Source organism: Chiloscyllium plagiosum, chromosome 25 (assembly GCF_004010195.1).
Source record: "Chiloscyllium plagiosum isolate BGI_BamShark_2017 chromosome 25, ASM401019v2, whole genome shotgun sequence".
Classification (NCBI taxonomy): Eukaryota; Metazoa; Chordata; class Chondrichthyes; order Orectolobiformes; family Hemiscylliidae; genus Chiloscyllium; species Chiloscyllium plagiosum.
Window position 1 is genome coordinate 14,643,762 of NC_057734.1, and position 15,319 is coordinate 14,659,080.

A 15,319-nucleotide genomic window follows, 5' to 3' on the forward strand; every position below is an offset into this window, starting at 1 on the left:
GCTGATGGGTGACCTTACAGAGGTTTACAAAATCATGAGGGGTATGGATAGGTTAAATAGACAAGGTCTTTTCCCTGGGGTGGGTGAGTCCAGAACTAGAGGGCATAGAGGTTTAGGGTGAGAGGGGAAATATATAAAAGAGACCTAAGGGGCAACTTTTTCATGCAGAGGGTGGTACTTGTGTGTAATAAGCTGCCAGAGGAAGTGGTGGAGGCTAGTACAATTGCAACATTTAAAAGGCATTTGGATGGGTATATGAATAAGAAGGGTTTGGAGGAATATGGGCCAGGTGCTGGCAGGTAGGACTAGATTGGGTTGGGATATCTGGTTGGCATGGACGGGTTGGACCGAAGGGTCTGTTTCCGTGCTGTACATCTCTATGACCACAATTATCACAAGAGAAGTTTCTCATGCCAGCCTGGGCTCGATACAAACACCAATCCAAAAAAATCAAACTCACCACACTACCAATATACTCTTCTGATCATTTTTACCTATGTGGAAGATGAGAGCGGAACTACATGATCAGTTATCTAAACAAAATGTTTTAAGCCACAGGATGATCACTACTTTTATTTAAAAGAATCTTACCAGAATGATCTTCCTTCAATGTGTTGGTAATTGTGGAACCAGTAAGAGCAGCCAATGTAGCTGAAGGGGAGCCACGATATCGGGAAAGTCGACTCAGTAGCATTTCATTTATACTTTTTGCAGATTCCCCTTCTTTTCTAGTTATGATAGTTCGTTCCTGGAGAGGGCATGCTGTGCAGCTGTCATTGTGCATCTACAACAGAAACACTCAAACGGTCATGACTGTGGGGAAATTTAGCACCAACAAACATTAAAGTACAAACATTATAATTCTGGACTGAAATCCTTCAAAGTAGTTCAGATTGGTATCCGACATTTTCCAAGAACTGCAGTTAGCGTTCCAGATATGGGTCTGATCTGATGAAGGGTCACTGACCTAAAACATTAACTGTTTCTTTACACAGAGGATTTCCAGCATTTTGTTTTTGTTTCAGATTTCAAATAATCACAATACGGGATTTTATATCAAGTTTGTGATCTTGCTTGGTCTGTCATAAAAAAAAATGTGGGAGATAACTGAATTTTTATGTATTACCTTTCGAAAAACAGATTAGAAGCATTTTTTTTTGGAGAGAGATCTCATGAGATCTATTTTGTGGTGGTCAAAACATGACTCAGTCCTCACTTATGGCTTGAGTTGCTTTAACAGCTAATATTAAAAGGACACTGTTGTTAGGCTAAGGCTTACTTCAGTCTTTTAAATGTAATTTCTCAGTTCCTAATTTTTTTTTGCTAAATACCTATCTCAGTCTGCAAGTTAATATTTAATCAGCCTACATGTGAGGTCAAGATATTAAATTTTAATAAACAAGTTAATATATGAACATTAATACCCAAATGCAGTTATGCTAATTCGGTCTTGCCTCTCTCCAATTTTCTCAATTCAGCTCTGAAGATGTCAGTTATTAGCTGAGGTACAATTAATTAAGCACTGGCTGATCTCCAATACATCATCCAAGAGGTCATTCATTGTGGAATTATTGACAATAGAAGGCTATTCAAACAGAATTGGCTTTAAAGTCCACTTCTGATCCTGTCCGCACCTGATATCCACCTATGTGTCACCTGCATTTGCAATCACATGATAGTAATTATGAGTAGAAAACTTACTTACTTCTTTCCTACTCAGAAGTACTAAAATCAAGTGCTGCCCCTCCATTAACTATCTGTTTGATTAGGATAGAATAGATTTGCAGTGCTGGAATTGTTTTTTGCAGTTGGAGTACGGGGGTATGAGAGAGAGAGGCATTTGGTTGGGGGTCCTGGGAGTGGGGTTTGGAGAAGAAGCTGGGTGGGTGGAGAGGATGAGAGAAGATGGGTAGAGAGCGAGAGCGAGAGACAGGGACAGAGAAAAGGAGAGGTATAGAGAGACAGAGAAGGAAGGAAAGATGGGGTGGAGAGAGGGGGAGGGGAGAGAGAGAACGGATGAAAGCAAAATAAATTAGGAAAACAAGGACAGGTCATTAAAAAAATTGAAAAGTAATATCATGGAAAACTCATATTTTAAAGATACATCAAGAGCAATAGGATAACCAAATAAAGGATCAATAAAAGGCTGAAAAGGTGAAGTGTTTGGAGACAGAAACCTCTTTGCAATGATATTTTGTATTTGTTTTCACAAGAGGGGAACAATACTGCAGTTAAGGAGGACTGTGAAATATTAGATGAGATAAAAAGTGAGGAGGTAAAATTAAGAAATCTGCATCCTTGAAAATAGAAAATCACCTGGCCCTGAGGAAGTGTTTCCCAGGGTACTAGTGGAAATAAAGGAAAAGCAGCAGGAAAGTCTGATCATCATTTTTCAAAATCATGATTCTAGAGCATTGCTAACATTGTAAGATTGTTTAAAAAGGGAGGAACGGATGTTCCAAATAATTATTAAGCAGTCAGCTTAAATGGTGGTGTTGGGCAAGTCACAGAAAAACCAAACCAAATGCTCAACCAGATTCAGCCAGATGAACAAGTACATTGTGGTGGATTTACAATTTAAAGTTTGAAAAAACGTTGTTTGAGTAGCTGCAATAAATCACTTTTCTTTTAAAGTAATTGTTGGCTACAACAATTTTGGTACAAGATACCTTTTTTCTTTAGCAGTGCACTTTGTTGCTTTTCACAATGTTAATTTTGTCCAATTATGATTAATGCTGGAATACCTATATATGGGAATTCAATTCAAATTTTTAAATTAGGAATCTAAATATCTCCCTTCTCATCATTTTGCTTCCTGGTTAGCACTTTCTAAACTACACACCAATTGCAACTGGAGTGACAGATGAGCAATATATATAGAACCTTGACTTGAAACAGCAGAACAAATTTCAAAGTATTTCAGTACTGTATCATATTTACAGTGATGTCTTCCATACAAATAAGTGTGAAAACAATGGACAAAACTGGCATTTCCAACATACAACAAATTTGAGATTTAAAAACAATTCATTCGGCAAATGGAAGGCTAGATCATGATGGCTTAACAAACCAAACATGCCTAAATCAGATTTAAAGTAAAATTATGGAGAACCTTACCATCAGTTCAAATACATCCATGAATACAGAATGGCCCTTTGGAGTTTTTTCATTCAAACCTGCAGGAGACCAGATCCAATAGATGTAAGTTCCATCAGAGCAGAGATGGACTGTGGTCATGTTACTGCCTACTGGGAAGTGATTTGGTGGCATGGACACAACCTGGGACACCTGGAGAGAAAGCAAACCAAATAATAAACAGATTCAGCCAGATGAACATTTTGGTGGATTTACAATGTAAATCTTGAAAACCTTTGGCTTGAATAGCTGCAGAGAAGAATTGCTTAAATAGAGTCAGAATCTTACAGCATGGAGACAGGCGCTTTGGCCCAAACTATTCCATGCCAACCAAAAGTGCCTGTCCATGCCAACCCCATTTCCCTGCACTTGGCCCATATCTTTCTAATCCTTTCTTATCCATGTAGTTGACCAATGCCTTTTAAACGCTATTAATGTACCTGCCTCAACCACTTCCTCTGGCAGCTCATTCTACATGCGTACCACTCTCTGTGTAAAAAAGTTGCCCCCTCAGGTTCCCTTTTATTCTTTCCCCTCTAACCTTAAAGTGATCGAGAGAAAGTGAGGGCTGCAGATGCTGGAGATCAGAGCTGAAAATGTGTTGCTGGAAAAGCGCAGCAGGTCAGGCAGCATCCATTAACAGGAGAATCGATGTTTCGGGCATAAGCCGAAGGGAAAAGCCTGAGTGCATTCACCCTATCCATGCCTCTTTTAATCTTGTACACCTCTAAAAAGATCCCCCCTCAGTTTCCTACGTTCTAAAGAACAAAATGCTAGCTTGTCCAGCCTCACCCTATAACTCAGACCATTGAGTCCAGGCAACACCCTTGTAAATTTCTTCTGCACTCTAGCCAGTTTAATAAAATTCTTGCTGTAACAAGGTGACCAAAACTGAACACAATACTTCAAGTGTGGCCTCACCAACATCCTATATAACTGCAACATAAACTCCCAACTTCTGTACTCAATGCCCTGACTGAAGAAGGCGAGTGTGCCAAAAGCCACTTTCACTGCCCTGTCTACCTACAACTCCACTTTCAAAGAATTGTGAATCTAACTCCAAGATCCCTCTGTTCCACTACATTCTAAGGCCCTAACATTCATGATTAAAGTCCTTTGATTTGACTTTCGAAATGCAAGACCTCACACTTATCTATATTAAACTCCATTTGCCATTTCTCAGTCCATTTCCCCAGCTGATCAAGGTCCTGCTTAATTTCTGATAACCTTCCTCGCTGTCCACAATACCGCCTATTTTAATGTCATCAAACTTACTAATCATGCCTTGTACATTCTCATGCAAATCACTGATACAGCTAACAACCAGTAATAAACCCAGCACAACTCCTGAGGCACTCCGCTACTCTCAGACCTCCAGTCCAACAAGCATTTTTCAACTATTATTCTCTGCTTCCCACCATCAAGCCAATTTTTTTATCCAATTTGCCAACTCCCCCTGGATTCCATGTGATTTATCCTTCCAGAGCAGCCTACCATGTGGAACCTTATCAAAGGTCTTACTGAAACCCATATAGACTACATCTACCGCCCTGCCCTCGTCAATCCTCCTGGTCACTTCATCAAAGAACATTAACAAATTAAATGTAAATATTAATGGGTTCTCACGATGGTTTGATGTATTGGGGGAAAAAAAAAGCTATTGCAAGTATAAGTGACAGCCTTGTTAGCTGATGAAGATAGATCAAAATGTAGTAAACATGGGTCACCAAAATAATTCAGATGTAAGTATTTTATATAAAGCTGTGAAATAAGGTTAACGCTCACAAAACAAATGACAATTTTTCTTAATTAAATTAGAATTGCCTTAGCAAGACAAGACAGAGGATGCTAAGAAACAGAAGCTCACTCTCTGGGATCCTGCTAAGTGCAATACAGAACAACCTCAATTAGCTGAACGAGATAGGTGCGGAGTATTTCGTTCTGATAACTGATTGTTCGGATAACGGACAACGTGTTTACGGGACCTTGCGATCTCATTGAGATAATCGGAAATTCGGATGGTTGTTCTGTATATGGAAATATGAAGCAGGGTGCCTTTACAAGTTTAAATTTGGAACATTTAAAGAAAACCAATGAAAGAAAAACCATCTTCTGAGAAACTTAAGTAGACTATCTGGATTGTACTGACAGAAATGCACTGGAATGTCAATATTAATTTCAGAATTTGTAGTAATAAATATTCATAACAGATATTTGAACAGGACAAGGATTTGGAAGCTGTCACTGGTCATATCCTAAAAGCATCTGCTCAACACGTCTGTTAACAAGAAGGGAATGAGAATGCTGGATTCCATCTGAAATGCACTGGTTTACAAGTCATATTAATCAACACATCAGCTACAAAGCCAGTATTGGAATTTTGCATACAATTTTGCTTAATGTATCTCAAAAAGCAAACTGATGTAAAAGAATAAGTTTGAACAAATATCAGCCCTAAGGGAACTAATTCCTGGAACATGCATTCACTAAAAAGTGTGACCGAATGGACCAATTATGCAGATCTTTATAATAAAAAGACTACATGAAGTTAAAAAAGAAAGCTAGACACTTAATGAGAAAAATGACTACAGGACACAAGTACAAATCTTCAAAACCTTAAAAACAAGGTCAGAGATTAAGAAAAAAAATTCTGCCTTTCTACAGACATATGTGGCAGATACCCAGAGAAGCTGTGTTGGTCATCATTCGATATCTTTCAATGGGAGCTGAGTCGACATCCAATAAGAAAATAACTGAAGATTTTAAATTAGAGGCAGTGAAAATAAGAAAGGATTCTTTAATATGAGGATTGATAGGTGGCAGAGATTTTTTTCGTATGTGGATTCCAGACAAAGTACATTTAAAGAGCCGAAAGTCCTATTGCATTACTGCTTTATTTGACATTTGAGATAGCAGAGACCAAAGGAAGTAGACATTTGAGCTGCGTGGAGCATTTTTTAAAAATCAGTCAAATTTCTGTACGACATATACACCAAACTTGTCAGTTCAGAAAAATCCTTGTAAAACAGGAATTAGCAATGCACATTTGAACATATGAATGCAAAGAAAATGGGACCAACACACAATTGTCATTAAGCAAGCAATGTTTCTTTGTATAAACATATTTTGCATATATTTGAGCTTGAGGTACGAGCAATCCAAGCAAGATGATACATAATACCCTGTCCTTTCTGAAATATCCTCAGGATATTAGGATTCAAATAGGTGGTTAAACTGTGTAAAATAATTTGCTAATTCAATATCTGGAGTTCAAACAATCTGCATTATCTTTAAAGTGAACAATCCAAAGTATGCAAAGGCCAAGAATTATATCCAGTGTGCAAGCTTCAGTTATTCAGCCCAAGTCCAGTTTCTGGTGTTGTATTTCCCCCAGACAGTGCCATGACTATCATGCTTCCAGTGCTGGTTAACTTATGAACTTCACTGGTTCATGAAATTGCAAAAGGTTGCTAGCACATTGATGAAAAGCTGATCTAGGCCAAGAAACATTTCTTTAAAGTCATGCCCAATGTTTTTATGTAAACTAAGCAATGGAAAAAAAGGTAAGTCATCCAAAAAGGATAATTCTTTAGTATGCAAGCTGCACTAATGATATTTGCTATTCATTCAAGCAACAAATGTCTGCTTCCGTGCTATACGACTCTATGATTATATTACTTCAGTTTTACAAAATCCTATTCCAGTAAAACTGCAAAAATAATTTAATGTTGCAAACTGCAGCTTTAATATTCTGTAGATTTGCAAGATGCCTAAATTTGAGAGGAGTGAGTAATGTACAGCTGCATTTCTAGCTGAAGGCAAGATAACCTTGGTAAATTACCAGATGTAGGAGAGTGTGTTAACAATGTTTAACAGCAAAGTTTACAGGAAATGAGATTACCTGCAGGGTGTATTGATCAATCACTTGAAAGAGGTAATGAGGCTTGCTGTCAAAGGAGGCTGGACGGTGAAGGAGAGTACCACTACCAAAAGCAATCCAGCCAGCTTCAAGTTCATCGTTGCGACAATAGACAAAACCACTGGGAAGAAAAGGGGAAGATGCACTCGTTAATTCTTAATTCACAATTCTCCCAGATAAGCTCAGACAATAAATCATCCATTATTTCAACTCAGATTCCCCAATCTCCAAAATTATGAGCATAATAGATAATAGCCAACTTTAACATTTAGTCCAGCAAAAAATTGCTTATTGCATTTTTTAGTTTGGGCCATTTAAGTTTGAAAGCTTAATACAGCCAGCATCATCTTTTCTTTCCCATACATCCCAAGAAAACCGCATCAATCTGTCTCTCATTGACCAACATTCAGCAGGATGTTCTGATGCACAAGTACAATTTTACAAGTCTCATGTGAGGTTAGTAACTAGAAAAGTCTTCTGTCTTATCAACAAAAGTACTGGAAGCAAAATCATGATGGAATAATTTACACTCGGAAGATGGAGTGTGTATCATGGGTATCAGAGATTGCTTAAAAAGGGGTACTGTTTTCTAATAATATTGTGATTGAATTATTGATGCAAAATACCTGCCACCAACCAATTTATAGATTTGACAGCAGGACTCAGGAATTTTTTGAAGGTGCAACCTGGAAATTCAGATTGTGTTTCTCGCCAGGCCCAAATGATGATAGAGTGGGAGTGGCATTAGTAATTAGCCTGCCAGTCTTACGAAAATAACATGAACAACAGAACTGAATAAAGGGAAAGAGATTAAGTTGTGTGAGTGCTATACAAATCAAGGATACTTTAATGGAATTAAGGTTAAGTTTGAAAATTTGTACTTCTGCAAATGTTCATGCAGAAACATTCAACTTCATTTGTAATCTTTGTGTAGCACAGACATACAGGACTAAAATTCAAAAGTTTAACTTCTTCAAAAATAAAGACCAGAGGGAGAATGCCAAATTAATTCAGTAACCTCTGCTAAGTTAGCTGATCTCAGTTGTATCAACAATAAGTATTAAGCGCCTCGGTGTTCTTAGGAAACCATATGGTACAAAGAGATACTATTGTTTATAACTACTGCTATTTAACAATCCGTGCTGGAAATGGATTGGACCATGCCATAATGATGCCTCTTGCATCAATACCAAAAACATGAGGGTTACCACATGAATGAAGTGAAACAGGACAATGTGTGTCTGCAGGACTGTATTCAATAGAGCCATACTCTCCTGAACTGAATTGCAGATCCCACACCCCCTCAATAACAAAACATCACTTCCACATTCACGCTATTATCTCTCTCTGCTCCTGCGCTACTAAACTTTGAACCATATTTTTGCCATTTCAAGGCTGCTCTAAAGCAGTATTCCTGGTATTACTCCTAGTCCGATATGCTACGGAACATATAAAAAGAATAATTCAAATAAATACATGTCTGGAAAGCTGGTATAGGCAGTTGGACATTAGTTTTCTGAGACATTGGAACCAGTGAAAGGTGGAACCTGCACACGATAGGTGGTCTTCACCAGAGCAGAAATCAAGGATACTTTAAGGAATTAAGTTTAAGTTTGAAAATTTGTATTTCTGCAAATGTTCATGCAGAAACATTTCTTACAAGGAAGTTACAGAGAGCTTAAGGTAAAGAGGTAGGGGAAACAGAGTGCAAATTCCGAGCAGAACCTTAAGAAGTGACTTTGAAGGAAACCAAGCACACAAATCTGGCAGTATTTAAGCTATTAAGTAAACAGAAGGAGTACAGCAAATAAAGTTGACGAACTGAGGGCATAGAGGAAACGTGGCAGCATGGTATCAATGTTAAATGGACACTCAGCTTAAAGAGGGTCAATGACAGCAGTTCAACATTCCTGGACATAAGGCTTTGGGCAGGACACAAAAGAACAAACAAAGTCAGGGCACAGCATACGATTAGTTAAAGAATCAATTACAGTTGTGAGGAATAATGATATACTAAATGAATCACCAAATGGAACATAGCAGATTTAATGTTTTGGAGCCAGTAACCCTTTTTCAGAACTGGATATGATGCGGCTTGAGTTCAGACACAAAAAGGCAAAGCCACACTGCTAGGCATGTAGTACAGACCCCCAAAAAGAGGACAGAGAGAAGCAAATAAGTGGGCAAATTTCAGAGGTGAAAACAATACAACAACTACAGCTGGGAAAGACAACTTTTTAAGTCAGCACATTAGTCCAATAAGGAAAGATGCAATTCTAGATTTAGACTTCTCAGATGAAGCAGGGCAGATGGACGAACTAACAGTAGGTGACCATTTTGGTGTTAGTGACCATAACACAGTATGGAAAAGGACAAAAGCAGAACAAATGTAACAATTCAATGGGCTAACTTCTTAGAGGAAATAGTTTGGGCACAATCAAAATATATCACTCCACAAGGAAAAGACAAGACAAACAAAGCTAGAGCTCTTTCGACGACAAAGGAAATATAAATTAAGTTAAAGAAGAAAAAGGATCCTTGAGACAGATGTCAAGTTAGAAATACAATTGAGAACCAAGCTGAATACAGAAAGTTCAGAAGGGAGTAATAACAGAAAAAGACAGGCAGCTAACATAGGAAACCCCAAAATCAAATATAACCACGTGAATCCTAAGTTGGTACAATTAGGGACCAAAAATGGAATTTAGAGGCAGGAGGCATGGCTGATTTGTTTAAATAATAATTTTCATTTGTCATTAACTATGGTGGCAGATGCTGTCCAGGCCACGGCAAGAGAGGAGGAAACACAATCATTAGATGGGCTTAAAACTGACAAGTATGTACGTACGTACAGAGGAACCTCGATTATGTGAATCTCGGATCATCTGAAGAAGATCTCAAGATCCCGATGGAAACACCTCTTTGATGTAATGTTTCTAACACTGATTGTCTCTTTTGTTTACAATGATTAAAAATGAACTTGGCTTACTGAAATGCTGCCAAGAACAGTCCTGGACATTGATGGAAGCCCAGCACCGTCTCCAAATGACTGACCTACCGCCCTCTCTCTCCCTCTACATTTTCCCTGGATTTCTACACAGGGGTGTACCCTTAAGCCCCCTTCCCCAGGGAATCTCTCCAACATCTTCCTGTACAAGGCAAAGGCGGAAGTTGTCAAAATGTTGCAGTAAAAAGTTGTGTGGAAGTGCGTGCTTGCGTGTGCATGTTATTTTGAGACTAACCCCCCCCTCACATTTACCTAAATTAAACTCCATCTGTCATTCCTCAGCTCATTGGCCCATCTGAGTAAGATCCTGTTGTACTCTGAGGTAACCTTTTTTGCTGTCCACTACACCTCCAAATTTTGGTGTCATTTGCAAAACTACTAACCAAACCTTCTATTTTCACATCAAAATCATTTGTATAAATGTTGAAAAGCAGTGGACCCAGCACGGATCTTTGTCGCACACTGCAGGACACAGGTCTTCAGTCTGAAAAGCAATCCGCCATCACGACCCACTGTCTTCTACCTTCAAGCCAGTTCTATACAAGATAGAACATAGAAAAGTACAGCACAGAACAGGCCCTTCAGCCCACGATGTTGCGTCAAGGATTATTCCTAATCTAAGGGCAGCTCAGCGGTTAGCACTTCTACCTCACAGCGCCAGGGACCTAGGACAACTGTCTGTGTGGAGTTTGCACATTCTTCCCGTGTTTGTGTGGGTTTCCTCCGGTGCTCCGGTTTCCTCCCACAGTCTAAAGATGTGGTTAGGTGAATTGGCCATGCTAAATTGCCCGTAGTGTTAGGTGAAGGGGTAAATGTAGGGGAATGGGTCTGGGTGGGTTGTGCTACGGCGGGTCGGGCTACGGCGGGTCGGTGTGGACTTGTTGGGCCGAAGGGCCTGTTTCCACACTGTAAGCAATCTAATCTAATCTAAAAAACCTTAACCTATGACCCCTCACGGCAGTCAATGTGGCTATCAATTCTATCCATGTCTCTCATTACCTTGTATAGCTCAATCATGTCACTTCCCTCCCTCTTTCTCCCCAGAGAGAAAAGTCCAAACTTAATCACCTTCTCATCGTAAGACAAGCCTTCCAGTCCAGGCAGCATCCTGGCAAACCTTCTTTACATCCTCTCCAAAGCCTCCGCATCTTTCCTATAACAGGGCGACCAGAACTGGACACAACATTCCAAGTGTTCTCTCACCAGGGTTTTGGAGAGCTATAGCAAAACCTCGCGACTCAAACTTGATCCCCCTGTTAATGAAAGCCAAAACACCATATGCTTTCTTAACAAACCTATCCACTTGGGTGGCAACTTTGAGGTATTTATGCACTTGAACATCAAGATCCCGCTGTTCCTCCACACTGTTAAGAATCCTGTCTCTAATCCTATATTCAGCATTCGAGTTCAACCTTCCAAAATGCATCACTTTGCATTTATCCAGGTTGAACTCCATCTGCCATTTCTCAGTCCAGGTCTGCATCCTGTCTAAGTCACACTGCAGCCAGCAATAGCCCTCGATACTATCAGCAGTACCACCAAACTTTGTGTCATCAGCAAATTTACTAACCTACCCTTCAACCTCTTCCCAAGTCATTTATAAAAACCACAAAGAGCAGAGGCCCAAGAACAAAGCACTGCAGAACACCATTCACCACTGACCTCCAGGCAGAATACTTTACGTCTACCACCATTCTCTGCCTTCTGTCAGCGAACCAATTCTGAATCCAGATAGCCAAATCTCCCTGTATCCCATATCTCCTTGACTTTATGAATGAGCTTACCATGGGGAACCTTATCAAATGGCTTGCCGAAGTCCATATACACCACATCCACTGCTCGACCTGTCTTGTCACCTCCTCAAAGAAGTCAATAAGATTTGTGAGGCATGACCTGCCCCTCACAAAGTCATGCTGACTGCCTTTAATCATACTATGCTTTTCCAATTAGTCATAAGTCCTATCCCTCAGAATTCTTTCCAAAACCTTGCTGACTACAAGACGCAAGACTGACTGGTCTGTAATTGCCAGGAATTTCCCTATTATTCTTCTTGAAAAGAGGAACAACATTCACCTCCCTCCAATCCTCCAGATCGACTCTTGTGGAAAGTGAAGCAGCAAAGATCTTCGCCAGCGGTTTAGCAACCTCTTTTCTCGCTTCCCGGAGCAACCTAGGATAAATCTGGTCTGGCCTTGAGGATTTATTCATCTTAATGTTTGCCAAAATTTCCAGCAAAGGAACTTCATCAATTTTAATCTGTTCAAGCCTATTTCCCAGCTCCTCAAAGTTCTCATTCATAACAAGGTTCTTCTACTCCTTAGTGAAAACTGAAGCAAATAACTCATTTAGGGCTTCTCCTATCTGCTCAGATTCCACACACAAGTTCCCTACGTTATCCCTGATCGGCCTTACCTTCTCCCTGATCATTCTCTTATTCCTCATGTATGAGTAAAATGCCTTTGGGTTCTCCCTAATCCTTTTTGGTGTCCCCTCCTGGCTCTCCTCAGTCCATTTCTGAGCTCCATTCCAGCAAGTCTGTAATCCTCTAAAGCTGTGCTAGACCCTTGCTTCCTCCACCTTACGTAAGCTGCCTTCTTCCTTTTGACGAGAAGCTCCTCTGTTTTTGTCATCCAAGGCTCCTTAATCTTACCCCTTCTTGTCTATCTCAGGGGAACAAATTTTTGCATCACTCACAACAACTGCTCCTTAAACAGTTTCCACATGTCTGTTGTGCCCTTTCTGTGGAACAATTGCTCCCAATCTGTACTCCCCAACTCCTATCTGATAGCGTCATAATTTCCTTTTCCCCAATTAAATATCTTCCCATGGCAACTGCTCCTCTCCCTATCCATGGCTATGGAAAATGTGAGGCAGTTATGGTCACTGTCATCAAAATGTTCTCCCACCGCGAGATCTGACACCTATCCTGGTTCATTGCCAAGCACCAAATCCAAAATGGTCTCTCCCCTTGTCGATCTGTCTACATACTAAGTAAGGAAACCCTCCTGAACACACCTGACAAAAATGGCTCCATCCAAACCATCTGCACTGAGTTCCAGTCAATATTGGGAAAGTTGAAGTCACCCGTAACAACAACCCTGCTACATCTGCATTTTTCCAAAATCTGCCGGCCTATGAGTTCTTCGATCTTCCTACTCATATCCGGGGGTCTGTAGAAACCCCCCCAATGAGGTGACTGCTCCCTTGCTGTTCCTAACTTCCACCCATACTAACTCAGTAGACAAACCTTCCTCGATAACCTTCATTTCAATAGCTGTGATGCACTCTCTGATTAGCAATGCTACACCCCCCTCCTCTTTTTCCACTCTCCCTTCTTTTTAAAAGTTCTAAACCCTGCCTGCCTCTGTGAAACCCACGTCTCTGTCATGGCCACAACATCATAGTCCCAAGTACTGATCCATGCTCTAAGTTCACCATTCTTATTTCTGACACTCCTTGCAATAAAGCAGACACACTAACAGATTCTTTTGTTTCATCACATGAAAAGTTTTCCCGATAGATTCAGTACATCCTGCCCCATCTACAACTACTGCCGATCTCAGATGTGTAGCTCTGACTCCCACCCCCCTGCTAAATTAGTTTAAACCCTCCTGAACTACACGAGCAAATCTCGCACCGAGGACATTTTAGCCTCTCCAGTTCATCCTTCATGTACAGGTCCCACCGCCCCCAGAAGGCATCCCAATGGTTTAAGGTTCTGAAGCCTTCCCTTCTGCACCAGCCTCGCAGCCACGTGTTAAGCTGCACTTACTGACTGCTCCTCACCTCACTATCGTGTGACACCTGTAGCAAACCTGAGAACACTTGACTTGTCCTGCTCTTCAGCTTCTAACCTAGCTCTCCGTAGTCATTTTTCAGATCTTCAATCCCTTTCCTGGCTAGATCACTGGTGCCAACATGTACCATGATTTCTGGCTGCTCAACACCCCCCCCCCCTCCCCCCACCCCCCTTCAGAATCCTGTGACCACCTCCCTGTACATCCTCTCAATTTCTCCCTCTGCCTCCCGGATGATCCGCATTTCATCCTGCTCCATGTATCCAAATGACTGGTTTTCCCTATATTCCATGTGGCTCAACTGTTGCCTGACCTGCTATGCTTTTACAGCACCACATTTCAACTGAAAATTGCTAACCAGTCTACCATAAGGAACCTTATCAAACATCTCACTGAAGTCCATATAGGTCACATCAACCACTCTGACCTCATCAATCCTCTTCATTACTTCTTTTAAAAACTTAATCAAGTTAGTGAGACATTATTTCCCACGCACAAAGCCATGTTGACTATTCCTAATCAGTCCTTGGCTTTCCAAATACATGTAAATCATGCCCTTCAGGATTCCCGCTATCAAATTGCCCACCACCCATTTCAGGCTCACCGGTCTGTACTTCCTTGGCTTTTCCTTACTATGTTTCTTAAGTAGTGCCACCATGTTAGCCAACCTCCAGACTTCCAGTGCCTCACTTATGGCTATTGATGATATAAATATCTCAGCAAAGGGCCCAGCAATCACTTCTCTTGCTTCCCAGAGTTCTGGACTACACCTGATCAGGTCCCCTGGGATTTGTCCACCGTTATGCATTTAAGCAGTCAAGTACTCCTCCTCTGTAATGTGGACAATTTTCCAGATGTCGGTACTCATTTCCTTATGTTCTATACCTTTTATCCTTCACCACAGTAAATGCTAATGCAAAATACTCGTTTAGCATATCACCCATTTCCTGCGGTTCCACACACAGCCTTACTGATCTTTAACGGGCCCTATTCTCTTCCTAGTTACTCTCGATGTGGTCTCCTCTACATTGGGGAGACACGATGCCAACTCGCAGAATGTTTCTGGGAACATCTCTGGGACACATGCACCAAACAACCCGACTGCCCTGTGGTCAACCACTTCAACTCCCGCTCTCACACTGCTAAGGACATGCAAGTCCTGGGCCACCTCCACCGCCAAATCAAAGCCACCCACCAACTGGAGGAAGAACCCCTCCTCTACCACCTTGGGACCCTCCAAACACACAGCATCACGTCAATTTCACCAGTTTTCTAATCTCCCCTCTCCCCATCTCATCCCAGATCCAACCCACCAACTCAGCACCGTCCCCTTGAACTGACCTACCTGTCCATCTTCCTTCTCATCTATCCGCTCCAACCTCCCCTCCGATCTATCACCATCACCTTAATCTACACATTGCCTTCCCAGCTACCTTACCCCCAGCCCCACCCCACCCTCCT

The 15,319-nt window shown here is 40.9% G+C and overlaps 1 protein-coding gene across 1 annotated transcript in view; it reads right to left on the reverse strand.

The window, feature by feature from the left end:
• Positions 1-15,319, reverse strand: part of LOC122562401 (probable E3 ubiquitin-protein ligase HECTD4) — a 293,168-nt gene that overhangs the window by 207,256 nt on the left and 70,593 nt on the right. Inside the window, exons 6-8 of the mRNA XM_043715258.1 lie at positions 7,037-7,175; positions 3,118-3,288; positions 592-784 (exon numbers count right to left, since the gene is read on the reverse strand). Coding sequence (XP_043571193.1) covers positions 592-784; positions 3,118-3,288; positions 7,037-7,175 — 503 coding nt within the window. The remainder of the gene's footprint in view (positions 1-591; positions 785-3,117; positions 3,289-7,036; positions 7,176-15,319) is intronic.